The 15,783-nt window shown below is 36.6% G+C and overlaps 1 protein-coding gene across 2 annotated transcripts; it reads right to left on the bottom strand.

Moving 5' to 3' along the window:
* Positions 1-115: 115 nt before the first annotated feature.
* Positions 116-7,403, bottom strand: LOC133708106 (sucrose nonfermenting 4-like protein). Of its 2 annotated transcripts, none has more exons than XM_062133564.1 (14): positions 7,116-7,403; positions 6,793-6,989; positions 6,584-6,671; positions 5,062-5,244; positions 4,497-4,628; positions 4,320-4,379; positions 3,695-3,784; positions 3,079-3,213; positions 2,267-2,411; positions 1,999-2,172; positions 1,625-1,688; positions 1,440-1,509; positions 1,017-1,131; positions 116-724 (listed from the first exon to the last, which is right to left on the bottom strand). In XM_062133564.1, exons 2-14 carry the CDS (start codon positions 6,915-6,917, stop codon positions 633-635), a joined length of 1,473 nt encoding a protein of 490 aa, XP_061989548.1. In that variant the 5' UTR covers positions 6,918-6,989; positions 7,116-7,403; the 3' UTR covers positions 116-632. The 2 variants fall into 2 exon arrangements, with proteins under 2 accessions (XP_061989548.1, XP_061989546.1); XM_062133562.1 differs by having other exon boundaries at positions 6,584-6,674; positions 7,116-7,400.
* Positions 7,404-15,783: the final 8,380 nt, after the last annotated feature.

The following is a 15,783-nucleotide window of genomic DNA, read 5'->3' as shown; positions in this document are numbered from 1 at the left end:
AAATGTCAGTTGAAAAATACAGTAATTATCGAATTTTGAAACTGACCTTCTATGTTATCCTTTTGAATCTCACGTCATACAAGATATCACAACCAAGAAAAAATAAACCCAGATATACAACAACAACATGATATGGTTCTTTATTGAATTCTCAATTCGCCCGCTAATTACAATGTTTGAAGATCAAACCACGAGAAGAATATAACCAAAAAGCCAATTACATGTCAACAAGTAAGCATAGTACATAATAACTTCAATTGTTCAGCATTCTTCCACCCCACCATTGTTGCATTTTTTTCCCCTACTTTTAACAGAAAAATAATACAGCAAATTCCCTGCTATTCAGTACCATCCCATCTACATTAGCAGCATAATGTATAATCAATGATGGAGGGGGGAAGATCAACAAATTTTGGAGGGAATGAAATCCTTCAATTTACAGGCCTCTCCTATAGCCTAAAATCCTAAAACACCAGGCGAAGTGAGGAGGCCAATCCAATGTAATTTCAATGAAACCAGATCAAGTCACCGTGTGAAATACTGGATTCTCTAATCAACAGTTGGGTAGAGATGGTGTGCTTATAAACCTGTCTGAACAAACACATTCCAACTTTATCATCCATTACTGTGTGCTAACCAAGCAAGAACTTGAAAACGTCACTTAGTGAAACAATGCCTTCAACCCGCTTACTGCCAGCTTCAACAATGACAAGTCGTCTGACACCTGAAATCCAAGTTTTAAGGTACGTCAAGTTCTAAAGGGAGCTACCCAAACATTGAACAAAAAAACCAGAGCATCTGGTTACTGATTGCCTTCTAGTTCAATAGTAGAAATTCTGGCAAGATCAGCTGGCTCTAGACAGCTCACAAATCATATATTGCTCTACTGTAATATATGATCACGATCCTACACTCCAACAGCTCAGTGCATTTAAACCTTTACTTGAAGAAGAACAGAGGCTCCAATTCTAATTTTTTCTTTCTTTCTTTTTTTCTAAAGGGAAAAATGAATTCACCTGGATTGGCTAATCTCTCCATCACTTTATGAAGCGAATCAGAGCGTAAACACATCTGACATCTTTGACTTCTCTGCTCAAAAGGAGAGTACGAGTCTTGTCCCAACTGCAATGCCTGGAGATACAAAGAGAAAGAACTAAGACGATAGCCTGAAGCTTCTTTTACATCAAAACACCTTGACATTGAAAATTTGAAACCAAATCCACCTCAAATTTCAGATAACCCCCCAATATAAACCCCCAAAGCAACAAGAACCCTAAACCTCTTCTGTCCCAAAAATAAATAACTGATTGGAAACCTATATCTGGTTAATCTGAAAGGGTTCACTCCACAAGACATTCAACATGTACGCAGGAATGTGCAAGTAATTCATTACAGAAAACAATAATATTCAGAGACGAGGGAGAAATTAGAGCAGTCACCTGCTGAATGGTCATTTCATTGAGATTAATATGTGCATATGCTCTATCTTTAGCCAGAGCTGTAATGTCACTGTAAAGAAATGCAGTTAAAAAAAAAAGAATCACTCACTGTTGCTACAATTCAATATTTGATGAATAACTTACAATAAATTAAAGGCAAACACAAAAATAGAATTACCACTAACCTCCGACAATATATATCCAGCAAAGAGTCATTATCATCAACTACAGGTATCGAACTTACTTGAGCTGCAAAAAAAGGCACAAAAGCAGTGACTTAACATGAAGGAGATATAGGTCTAAATACCTATAGTTCTTCCTCTATAACTTGATTCAACTTCCTACAATAGAAGAGCAGACTCATGACAATGAAATGCGTGGATAGATACCCTCTATTGGGACTAGCCAGCCAACTTCATAATTCATTACATATGGAATAGGTACATCTGCCTCAAAATATTTTAGCTAGGTCCAAATAGAACTCCACTAAACATGACTGATTTGCATTATTTCCAATAAGAATAGACCACACTGCACTAGATCAGGACACATAGCTAACCTTGAACTAATAGGTTTAAAGCTGCACTAAGTGAAGCACTTGGCCTCAACATTGCTAATGGCCGACGATTTGGCTCTCCAATTTCTGGAACCCGAGTACCCACAGGAAGTGCACGTATTGGTGCTTGGAGAATGGGCAATGAGCTAGAACAATGCCTAAAATATCTGCAAATACCTGAAAATTAAGTTCCATTAGCGCCAAGTAGAATCATAACCTATTGTGTTGCATCTATTCATATATTTAAATGATAAGCCTCCGAATAGCTTACATTTTAAAATACCAGACAGCGAAGCAAGGTGTAATAGCTGTGGAAATGAGCCATCTTCTGAAGATGAATGGATAATTGGAACGGTAGCCACATCATTTTGCAAAAATTTCAAAGCAACATCTTTTAAATTATCATATGGCCCGGCCTGCAAAATTAATTAACAGTGTGGTCAAGGAACCAAGAAAAATAAAAGACGAATCAAACATTCAGAACCCCAAAGAAAAAACAAAATATTAAATCTATCAACACAAGCATTGCTTGTTTCTTTAACCCCAAAAAAAAAAAAACAAAAAAAAACAAAAACAAAAACAAAATATGAAAGCAATACTCAGTGGAATGCCCATAAGGTTGACAGTTTGAATTATCTCAGTATAAGCATTCATATTTCTGCTGCTAATGACTAAGGTCGCAAGGGGCACAGTTTGACACAACCACTGCAACTTCAGTAGTCTCCAACTACCCGTAAAGGTGGGCTGCTTCTATACCCTAGAAGTGAAAAGCAATGTTTTTTCTTGCATCTTGTAAGAAGATATCATTTCATATGATAATTTATACCCACCAACCCAAAAATAATAATAATAATAATAATAATCCTTACTGTTGCATGAATTCCTAGCAGAAAACATCATAACTTTGAGAATGGTTACATCAAACCATACAGACATACTCATACACATACATGCTTGCACTAAAAAATTTAAGATTACATGAATGCCTAGAATGGGCAATTATGACTATGAGAATGCATATATCAACTTACAGGGATTGCATTACAAGCCAGCAATTCAAAAGATGCCAAATAAAACACTCACATGGACGAGACGTCTTGGCAATGCTCTCCCATGACCATCAATTTGTCCATTCAGATATGCTTTTCCTTCTTTCCAAGCAGCTATAGTATGTGTTTCAAGCTCTTCCTCTGTCAGATTAGACCCATGATTCCCAAGCTAAAAAATATAAGGTGAGTTAGCTACATAAAAAGTATCATGCATCCCTCACATGTCAATGTGTGCACTTAATTTATGAGCAAATAAATTTTATCCTAGTTAAGAATACCACAGCACTATCCTAGCTGATGTGTCAACTCCATCAATAACCCTGACGCCTTGCAATCATAATTCAGAATATGTGGGGCTTTTTTTTTAATAGGTGCAAAGGATTTTAAGCCATATAATGTTTGTTACTGAGAAAACAACAAACTGACGGATTTGAGTTTTTGGTTGAAGTGCAGATTATAAGCTAACTACCAACCCAACAAAATAAAATTCAAATTGGGGTGATTTACTGACAGCTTGATCAGAGGAGTCATGAGATTTCATAATCCTATAGTTCGATTTTCAGGTTGTACAAGATTGGTCCGCAACCTGGTTACAGAAGAGTTGAGACCTTGAGGGAACAGAGCCCAAAATAAATACCAGTTGCACTTACCTCTCTTAATATTAAAATAAAATCCAATGCACTAAGAACTCCAACAAATTGTCCCCTGCTGAAGTCCCAAAGTGGTGCCATAGGGATCCCCTGAAAAAAAAGGTTAATTCAGAAATATGCATATACAAGCTCATTATCTGCATAAAGTAACACGCCAAAAAATAATAAAAGCACAGTAGCATGCAACTATAACAGCTTAACTTAGGTCAACTTTCCAGTTGTACGTGGCTTTATAAAAGATCGTGAGAAAACATTACATATAAGATTGATAGTTGCAATTATATTAAGGATGGAATCATATGACTAAAGCGTCCTATATTTTGATCAATAAAAGTTGTTATCTTTTCAAGAGAAACTATAGCCAAAGGGCACCAAAATAATAAGCGGCAAACTAGCTCTTCCACCATTGCCCAATGTTCCATATATACAATATATATAATGAGGGATCCTCCAACTATAGCCTATAACTTACTATAAGCTAATTTAAAGTTACCACCATGCCAATCAAAATCAACAAGGACAAGCGTGCTAGAATGCATGTAAAGTTAGTTCCAAGAAAATCAATATACAGACTACGAAGCATGGCTCAATAAAAATTGAGAAAGAGCTTTAATTTTGTATGTACCTGCTCATGCAATATGTGAAATGCTTGCTTTACAGGTAAATCAACATCCAAGGCAACAACCTGTAAAGTAATTGATTAAAAAACAAGAACACATGATCTAATCCATAGAGAATTGAAATTATATAAATAACTAAATGCAGGAAGAAGAAAAGAGGGCCAATGGCAAGGCATCCAAACCTTGCCTGACTCGGGAAGTAGTTCATAAGTGGTGTGCGTAGACAAGAAGACAGAAATACGATGACGGGAGCCCTGCAGATCAGCCTCTGACATCCTTGGTACAGCATCAGCTGTGCCATCTGTAATCTGGACCTGCATTACATACACCACAGTCCACTATATAATTAATAGGAGATACAAGAGCTCAAACTAATAACTGCAGCTTTAAGGAGCACAAATTGAGTGCTAAAATGCACACCAAGAAATCACCACAATACAATATCGTACCCATGCTAAGAAACCATAAAATAAAATAAAAATTAAAAAAAAAATTGGGAAAAAGGGGTGACTCGAACCTTGCTAAGTAACCCCATAGGGCTCCACAAGGTTCAAAAGTGTTCAACAGTTAGCTATGCATAAATTGCATGAGCATCTTAGTTCTTCAAATAAAAACCACATATGGATGCTACAATGCTATAGAACCCTTATGTACATTGAAATTAATAAGGAAATACAGAATAATAGATGGAACATTAAGTTTTCCTGAAACCAAGATCTCAAATGACAAGGAATGAGCAAGTCTTACCAAACGCCGAAAGGCTTCAGTGTCCTCTTCCATGTGAGTTCCAGGAGTTATCTCTGGAGCTACATTTGGTTGAAAGAAATTAGGGTCTGTAGCCAAGACCATGGTGTTAACTAACCCATATTCACCATTTGCATAGGGTTGGTGCTCATCGTGTCGCCATTCCCCATCAACAAAGAATTTGTACTGTAGTATGATGAACATATGCAGGTAAGACTACTGGGAGTTTTAAGTTTTATCAATGTTAACGCAGAAATCCTAGTAGCACCATTCTAAAATCAAATGGCAGGCTTAGTAAATATGTAAGGCTTAGTAAATATTCCCACGTTCAAGCACTTCAACCCATAAAGTTCCACAGTGGTGATCCACTTGATGTGAAGATGTTTTTGAAAAAAATAAGAAATTCAAAAATGATGCATTCTACATTATGCCATATGCTTAATCTATTCCACTGTACATCTGTATGCATACATATTTCCCCATATTCATATCAATATCACCCACAGTATACAATTCAGCAAAAGTGCAATTGATATATTTGTGCTAATGATTTAAGCTTAACTAAGTACCCAGAAAGGCAATTCCATTCTAGAAGTTCTCATAGTGCCAACGTTCTAGCTCCACATGAAATGATGAAAACCATAAACATTCTCAGTATACATGAGCCTCTTAAGAAGAAATAAGGCAAGTGAAACGCTAAGGCCCTGTTTGGTTGGTGGAAAGGAAAGGAATCATTTTCCTTTCCATTGGGAAAGTGAATCCTGCTCCACTTTTTCCTTTCCTTTGGGAACCAATTTCCCTTCCTTGGCTGTCCCAAACACAGGGAAGGAAACACTTTCCTTTCCCAATGCCCAGATTCTGGGAAACAAACATGGCCTAAGATGTTCTGCCTCCAGATACAACCATTGTTTCTGCAATAATTTTGAAAACGAACTACCAGGATGAAAAGGTCCTCAAATTGACTAGATTATTATATACCCACTACTTAGTTCATCTCCTAAGACTAGGACCACTAAGAGCTTAAAATTGGCTATGTTGGACAAAAACAAAAGATGCAAGTTCCAGAATGGCATTCAAACCAAAGCTAAAACTTAAATCACTATACTACTACTAAAATGGTGAAAGTCAAATGGTTAATTTGGTAACCCTTCATTTTTTGCTCACCAATACCACAGTTAAGTGAACAAAACTATCCCAATGTGGTGTTTCAAATAGCTAAATGATCCTTTGCTAGCATGAGGACAACTGAATTGGTTCCTAACAACTATATTCAACAATATTATAATATTTGATTATCAACAAAAATACCTACAGTAAATCTTTTTTCATGACCGGCAACCAACTTTATCAACTTGGCTCCTATCAAATGTGAAGACAGATATGATTGAATTACAATGCTGGATCAATGAATTCACCATGCTTAAACTAAACCCAATATAATTTACAGTCAGTGAATTAAAGGCGAACGACTGCTCTTAACCATTGGTGCCTCAAAGTGTGAAAGCACACTACTTCACAAACTCACCTGGTGGATACCAGGCGTAACGCTATAAATAGCCTGAAACACAGTCGGGCAACCCTCAACAGGCGTCATAGGAACAAGCTCGGACCACCTTCTGTGAACGACAACATCCCATTTAGCAACACTGTCTCACAAATCACTCAATCCAACTACACAACAGGGCATTCTAATCTCTAACGAAACACAGGGAATACCGAAAGCACGAGTCTCACCGTGCAAAGGAACCACTGAGAAACACACTTCTGCCACCATAAGGCCACACAAAGCGCATTGGGATCAACACTGTGCTCTGAGCTCCACTTACATCCCGTGCCGAATCCATGTTGGTAGCAAACATTTGCCCCCCAAAAATAAATATTTCACAAACAATTAACCCTCCAAGCTACGACATGCAGGCTCAATTCATCCACTGTAAAACAAACTCAACCAAATTACACTAAAAATCACAGAAACTGACCCAAATTCAACGCTAACTTCACTGCAGAAACACGAAAAACAGCAAAAAGATTCAAACTTTATCTGGGATTTTACTTACGGGAGCTGAATTGTAGCGGAAAAACCCAAGCTTTGCCAAGATTTGGGGCAGAATCGGAGGAATCAGAGCAGCGCAACACCCTCCATTTTGGAGAAATCGAAGAAATTGCAAAAAGGGGAAACCCTAGGGGAGCTGAATTGAGATTATATATAGAAAATGGGTGAGAAAACCAAGACGGGTTGCGACACGATCGAATCTAATTTTCGAACCCTAAAAAGCAGAGAGAGAGAGAGAAAGAGAGATGGTTAAAAATCCATTAAAACGATGTGTTTTTCTTTTTGTGGAAATAAAAAATAAATGAAAATTGAGCAGCATGGAGCTCGGGGACGACGTGGAAAATAACGATGAGTGATGTAACTGGTAAGACTGTTGGCATTTTAGTTTTGCACTTTTGCTAGCACGTGCTCATGTGGAAGAGCAGGGATGGGAATGGCAGGCGTAGATTTTGCCATTTGCATCCCCGCTACTTGGTTGAGAAAGATTTTGCATGCATGTTCGGCAAAAGTAAATTTTGGCACACTGTAACTTTAGAATGAGTAATCACTAGATAATCTCATGTTACGTGTGCAGGAAATGATTTAAAATTATAAATATTGGGTGGCCTAAACTTATATGGAATAAGTTTTTGCCCAAACATTTCGATGTTTGAGTTTTGTATTAAGAAAGTCAACAAATTGAGGTAGAAAATAGAAAGAGAAATTGTCACGCCCCGATTTTAAACACAATTAAAAATCAATATAATTCCAGAATTATATATGCGTGATGGTTCAGCCATCAATACAAAATACCTGAAAATTTTTTTCCTTTTAAACCAAGTACATACCGATGTTCTGAACCCACTATGTCAATACAGACATGCTCCATAGAGTCATTTATTATATAAGTTTACGAATTAAGTTGTCACAACAGAATAAAACGTAAATGCTCCTCAGAGCTTAATACATAAGGAAAGTCTTATCAACGGTAAAGTCACAAAATTGGCTTCTAACCGTAAAGCTACAAACACGCTCCCTCAGTTTCAGCCACGATTATCTTGACCTGCAGGATTAACCTCTACACCATCGAATAGTGCATCGGGTTGCCACACAACAAATCCGGTAAGCTTATGAAAGCTTGTATGATTAACTCAAAAACAACCATTAAACAATTCACACCAACCACAAGAAAACCACCATTTCAATTTAATGAAAACAACTCATGCACTAATTCCTTTCCTCTAAGGAGATGCATATCTCACTCCGTGACAAAAATCATACCATTTGATCACACAACAAAATGAATATGAAACTCAAAGTCTCCCGTGAACAATAAAAGAAATAATACTCTTGAGACCCTCTTTCAAACCCTTACTTATGAGTCCCAAGTAATCTCAACTATTACCCCCATTTGATACAATTAAAATCTCAGCAAACAGATTAGAGCTCTAACTGATAGTAACCACTAACCCGGCCAAGGCGTGGTTCCCGATAACATGCCTTGGTCACATTCGTGGCCCCCGATCACTGTAGGTGATCCCCGATCCTCGACCCTCAAGTCTTTGGATCCCTAGTATAAATACCAAAACATTAAACAAGTCGCACTGAACCCAAAATGTTACCCGAATCTAAAGTAAAATATTCCTCGTAATTGATCCATATCAATCATTCCCGATACAAAGACCAAACATTTAAATAAGTCACCCATGACCTAAAAATGTTCAACAATTCTCAACACTTTTCAAAACAATATAAATCAACCATTTCCGCAATATATTGTTTTCCAAAAAGTCAACCCAAAAACAATAATATGAACCCTATCACAATTTCATCATAACAAATCCACCAACACATATATATTTCACGTAAATATATACTAGCCGCTTAACATGTGCTCCGCACATGTCAATTGGCTTTTATTTTTATTTATTTTTTTAAATTAAAAAAGTTACAACAGTTTCTCTCCTGATGTTGGGGAAGTTTCTCCTTTTTTTGGGAAGTATTGCAATTTTTTGAAATATAGTCAATTGACTATCTTATCCTCATATATAAATAATTTATTTATTAATATCTATATTATATGAGGGCATACATGGTAGTTCAAAAATTTAACCATTCCCTCAAGAATTGACTTAATTATATAAGATATATATATATATATACACACGTTGTCATTCACTCAAGAATGCTACTAATACCAATTATAGTTTGCAGTTAAATAAATAACTCTAAAAGCGATAAGGTAAACCCGTTCGTAAATGAACATTGTGAGATTACTCAATTCCTTATGTGTCTTCACACAACTAGATAACTTACAGAACGCACTCCGTTAAGCACCTAAGGAAAATACAATCTCGATTCAGTACCCGAATCACAAAGTGATTAAAGTTCGAATCCCCCAATCGAACTATGATCCGAAAGTAATGTCAATCGAGGCGAAACCTCATCCGATACCACCCAAAGTCTCCGGAACACTTATACGGTCAATATATCAAAACTACAAGTCGACGGACGGCCGGATCCTCACAAATAGAAAACCGAGACAATCGAAACCGTAAAAATCCTAACATATTCATACGATCTCCAAAAATTACGTAATATATATCGAAATGCTCATATCGACGAGTAGATCATATATAAAACCAGAAACTGCCCCTGGCCTGGTCGGAACGCCACCAAGCACCGCCACAGGCGGTGGCACACCACTGTCGGCCAAACTCAAAACCACAACAATCTAACCGTCCAAAATGTCAATAATACCAAGTAGAGCAACTTTAGTACCTGAGGTTCAAGCCAAATCGGCCTAGATCATGGCCAATCGCCGTCACAAGCTCTCACGCACTGTTCACCGTGAGTTGATCATTCTCCAGTGAAAATCGCTCAAAGCCACCACCAAGGATCGATAGAGGAGGCTTTTGCGAGCTCAACCAACTTGGTTTCAATCATTGCCGTCGCCGGAGTTGAGAGAACCAGTCGAATCCGACAGCTTCAATCTCCGCCTTCTTACTACGCCGCCATAGGTGTGAATCGCCACTAGAGACCATCGTAAGGAGGACCGGAACAAGGAGGCAAAACGATCTGGGTTGGTCTAGTCGTTAAAGGTCGCCGGAAAACGCAACTCCGGCCGGGTCGGAATACCGGGTCCGGGTCGGGTTAGTCGCAAAGAGGAGAGAGAACGGAGGTTTTTTAATTTTCCGAAAAAGGAAATTTCCAAAATGAAAATAGTAAATTTCCAAAAATGGAAATAGTAAATTTCCAAAAATGGAAATTTCTATTTATAGTGGTTTTCCAAAAATATTTGAAACTTCCGCAGACCATAACTTTCACATATGAACTCCAATTTTCGCATTCTATACATCCACGAACTCGTATCGATGCGTTCTACAACTTTCATGAAGGAAGTTATTATAGAAACCCAACGTATAAAAAGTCAAACTTCGTACACCCCCTAAAACTGTGAAATTCGAGTAATTATTCGTACGAAAATAAATCCACTTCACAAATAACATACGGACAATGCTTAACACTCATAATTTGTACAATTGAACCATTATTAATTGTAAGAATTAAATAACAAAAATTCAGATCATCACAAAAATAGAAAATGTTGAATTGATGGTTGAGAAAGACTGGAATAGGAAAAAAATTTAAAGGAGAAAGATATTATTTTTTTTTTCTCTTGGGCAAGCATTCTCTATAAGTACTCATATTTTACCATAATTCTAAATTAGACTACAACCTATGTCGCCTTAAGGATAGATCCGCCCATGTATCTATCAATCTATGTGATTGCTAAGTGATATTTCAATTTTAATACAACAAAAGCAAGTGTGTAAGGTCTTTCTTTTTTTGTGTGTTTGGCAAAGTGTATAAGTACGGTTGAGTACACTCCACTATTATAAAGAGACAAACAACAAAACCAAAAGTATGTGTACTAATTAGATTGATTGTTACGTAATAGTCATAAATAATTTTAACAAGTATACTAAAAAAAAACTCTTTTTTCTCCTAATTTTATTAGATTCTACATTCCCAACAATGATTATTTCTCGAATCCAAACCCTAATAAGATTTTATTGAAGGGATTATGTAATGCGTCAATGCTCGAGACGTAAAAATTAGTGAATGGAAGGTTGTGCTCTAATATTTTTTCCACAATAGCAAATTAAGTGAAAAAGAGGCATTGATATTGCTATTCAATAACATCTTTGTAACATTTAAGTCGATGACATAATTATTAACTGACATGTTATCACCATGCCACATGCTTTTATCATAAATAACAATAAATATGGAGGTTTCCATATAAAAAGGTTTAGGGAGGTGATTAGAATGGCTTCGCTATATTAAAATTTATGATATATGAAAAACATATGGGAATAATGATGTAAATGATAACAGCGCGCTCATCAGATTTCTTTCCCATATCCAACGGCAACAAAAGAAATGCTCACCTAAGAGATTTCATTTTCAATATCTAAAATCAGACTCCACATTCATTGCCCACATGAATTTGTTTCGGAGACGCGAGTCAAAAATCTTAGAAACTGAAATCCGATGTCGTAGACACCATGCAAGAGTAATCCTGGGATCAAGGTAATTCTCTCTGGATGTTTCTAATCGATAAGTTTGACTACAGGCTATGATACGCTCTTGTAGACTCAGCTCATGAATCTTCTTCATTATCTTCTCTATTTCAATGTTTAACTCGAGTTTTCCAGCGTTAGAGGCATTATACTCATTACTTGGATGAGTTTTTTGAATCTCCAATTTTGATTTTTGCGCCTCTAGTTCAAAGATCTGTATGCTAAGCTCCCAAGCTTGTTTCTCTTCAAAATCTTACACTTCTCTCGGATGATTTAGAAAAATAGTAACTTATTTGTTTGCATTCCAGTAAACAGCATGCTTATCTTCTTCTGTTTTCTCCTTCAACTCTTCCTTGTTCAACAAATCATCCATCATTTCAGATGCTCGAAATGTGCGGAATGTCTTTGTTGTAAAATGGAGGCCAAAATGTTTTCCCAAGTTTTGTAAATATCTATTCAATTTTTTGGCATCCAACTTGTCAAACAAATTGTCTTCAGGAGATTTCTCAAGCTGGAATTCTTTAATGCAATTAAACACAAGGTTTTCAACTTCAACCTCATTCTCGTAGTCGACTGATGCTTTCCCAGTAAAGCGAAACTCCAAACATGAGGGTTCATGTAAAATTACATTTTTCACCATTAACGTGCAACATCCAACAGTAGGTGCAGTAATTTATTCGTCCTTAACATGTCCAGGTCTTAAAGCTAATGTATCAATAAGATATGTAACAATTGCACATTGCTTATCCACAAGATTTGAACTGGTGAAATCCACTGTGTATTGTTGCTTGATCTCTGCTTGATTGATCTTTAGTTCCCTCGCGGTGTTAAATTTTGAAATGTCAATCATACTGCTGCAATATTTCAAGTTCATGTACTTTCTTCTCCCGGAAATTGAATCTTTCCAATATGGGAGCCATTTAAGATGAGGATTGCGTACAACTTTCTTCCAACATCCAGGAATGGGGCAGCGTGGAGTCTGATTTGTATCTCCAACGTTGATGACAACATCACTTGTGTTGATTCAGCTTTTTAACATTCCATTCTTTGGGTGCTTGCCACGGCCTATAAATAATCCAGGTGGTTCAATTCGATAGCATGACACCTCCATCTTTTTACCATCCACATATGCCTATTTATTTTCTATTTCTTTATCCGCTTCTTGCAACTTCTCCTAAACAATCAATGACATAACAAATTTAAGAACAGCTGTAGAAATTTAGGATGTGGAACACCAAGTACCATGTAGAAGTGAAGAATACAATCACCACGTCAGCTTTCTTTTTCTCCAAATAAACTTCAAAAATTTCTTAAAAAAAGATCGAGAACCTGAAAAATTTACCGAAAAATGCTGCGAACTCTTGGTGACCTCTACTTTGCACTTCCAACCTCAAAAATAAAATTCGAGCAACTTCAAAATTCAGGATCTCACAATTATATAGTTCTAGGAAGAAAATAAGTAAAAGCCAGAGAGACATAAGGAAGATAATGATTCAAGGTTTTTGAATAAAGCCAAGAGTCATAAGATTGTGTTCAAGTTGATAGATGTTGGGATGATGAAGAAGCTTGCTAATAGCTCATTGCAAATGTAATGAGATGCTGGGATTAGGTAGTTGACTATCGGCAATATGATTTTATTTAGTTAATTAATATTTAATTTATTGCATTTGAAGTAGTTGATAACTTAATATATAGTTTATGACATTTGATGACTTAAGTCTCATTATAGTTAATTTATTGCATTTGAAGTAGTTGATAACTTGATGTATAGTTTATGACATTTGATGCAGTTGATGACTTAAGTCTCATTATAGTTAATGATTTAGTTTACCAAAAGATCCTAATTAAGTCTTGATACTTAGCTTCAGGATTCTATCCAATATCTCAGTACGAAACTTCATAAATAAATAAAAAATCTCAGTATCTAATATCTCTGTTTATCTTTTCTGTCAAGTTTCTATTTCCAATATATCTCGATCATACGTGAAGATGGCGAGCACAACCCTCCCAGTACTATACAATACAATGTCTGCTTCTTCTGGTTCTATCTTTTACTTCATCACTCCATTTAATTTTTTTCTGCGAATTCAACAAGTTCATAACTATAGCTGTAACACCAACATAAACTTTTTCGATTGACAAGATAGAAGAAAACATCGTTACCAACAAATTTGTGTCATCTCGACGAAAAACATTATGCATGCTATGTTCTGACAATGGTCGGTGAATTTCTACAATGATTTGGACATTGCAATTGAAGCCATAACCGGGTCCTGGAATGCTTGAAATGGTCGAAATTGCTGGATGGCTATATCACCAATTTCGTAATTAATTTTGAATTTGTATTTGAGAAGTGTAACACCTTCTAGCTAAGTTAAGAAATTTTGGGAGGTGTCAACCAACATAACTTTCTGTGGGATCAAAAATAATCGACAACTTCATCAATGCCTCCAATGCACTGCTTGACACCGCTAGAGAAGTCCTAGTATTTCTTCAGCCAGCAGATGTTATCATCCAATGATCCATCCTAACTTCTCATCAAACGATGGTGAAAATGAAAGTAGCAATGGCCATGGTAATCGCGATGGTGGAATAGGACAATAATCATGACGGTGGACTGGAACGCGGTGGCGACGACACTGAAAGAGCACTTGGGACCGACTGCACCGGAAGAGGACAATGGGAAGACGGCACTGGAGAACGACGCAATGGGGTCGCATGGCGTGCTGCATGAGCAACGCTTCTAGCAATTGATTTAACATCTGAGTAGCTTGAAATGGCGTTTAGCGGTTTGTGAACATTGGAATGCTATCTTACCTTATGTTATGTTATGTATAAGTAGAGGAACTTAATTATGTTTGTTATGTTAAGTATTTAGAACTTATTTGTTGTGTTGTGTTGCGCTATGAGTTATCTTAATTTCTTCTTTAATGAAACTGGCTTGTTGATTTCTAAAAAAAAAAAAAAAAAAAAAAAAAAGCGCATCTAATGTAGGAAACTATCATGAAGAAGCTCTCGGCCATATAGACTCACCTAATAGATCCTCAACTACAAGAATGTTCGAATTAATGGTTCACTTGCTTTAGGGAAAAGCTCAGAAAATCCTGGAGGCAGCACCCATTTGCATGTTCTCCACTAAAAAGTCACTAACTGTGTTCACAAGAAAATGCAACACTTTATGCTTCAAGTTATATAAAGATGTTTTAGAAACTCTAAACCAGTTTACTTTCCAAAAAAGAATACGCTTCCCATTACCTACCAACACTTGAGCCATAATCCAGTTGATGAGCGATTTGACTATATTGTGGCCAATACTACTAAAATTGTGACAAAAAACATACAACGCATAACGGAGCCAACTAAAACACATATGTCTCATCATAGAAGAGATAAGAGAGCGAAACATTTCTATACATATCATGACTCAAAAAGAGGATAGTAAATGAGGAATAACAAAAATGGAATAGAGAGAGTATTACGTCGAATGTCATGTATGGTTTAGAGGGCAAATTACAAACTAAACTAAAATTGACAGAGTTGGTTGTTGTAGTGGTTGATGGTTTTACTGCTAAATTACCACTTTTGGTATGAATTTTACTACATATTGCACAATCATATGCAATGAAATATCACTAATGTACGTGTGGGCAACCCGAATTGCTAACATAACATGTTACATATACATTTGCAAATTTGAAATTGTTTGTTCTCAGGTATGTTTTATATGTTTTGTTACCGTGATCAACTTTATGCTAGACATGATATATGCCGGTCAGAGCAACTCTAGTGATAAAATTAAATAACATAAGTCAAAAGTGAAATTGATTGCTTGTGATGATAGTTTTTTTATTTTTTTTTATGAAAAACTTTTTCAATATGTAATATAATTAACCGAAATCTAAGACTGACTCTCCTCTCTATTCTCTCCACTCTAATCTCTCCGCCGCTCTAAGCCCCTAACCCTCTCTTCAGTCGCAAGATGTGGTGCCGTTTGAGCCAAGCGGAGAACCAATGCTGCCGCCGTGCCTTGGAGAAGTGGGGCCGCTTCAACCAGTGCTGCAAGGAGAATAAGCCTGGGTTGAGGGTGGTCGGCTCATTTGTGTTTGT

This window comes from Rosa rugosa, chromosome 5 (assembly GCF_958449725.1).
Source record: "Rosa rugosa chromosome 5, drRosRugo1.1, whole genome shotgun sequence".
Taxonomy (NCBI): domain Eukaryota; kingdom Viridiplantae; phylum Streptophyta; class Magnoliopsida; order Rosales; family Rosaceae; genus Rosa; species Rosa rugosa.
This window is presented reverse-complemented; position numbering and strand designations above follow the sequence as displayed.

Excerpts from the sequence above, each read along its gene's own strand:
- LOC133708106 (XM_062133562.1), bottom strand. The coding sequence starts at position 6,917 with ATGTTTGCTACCAACATGGATTCGGCACGGGATGTAAGTGGAGCTCAG. Across the intron at positions 4,629-5,061 it reads CTGAAGCCTTTCGGCGTTTG|GTCCAGATTACAGATGGCAC; the intron begins GTAAGACTTGCT and ends TATGTAATGCAG. Across the intron at positions 2,173-2,266 it reads GCTGTCTGGTATTTTAAAAT|GTATTTGCAGATATTTTAGG; the intron begins GTAAGCTATTCG and ends CTTAATTTTCAG.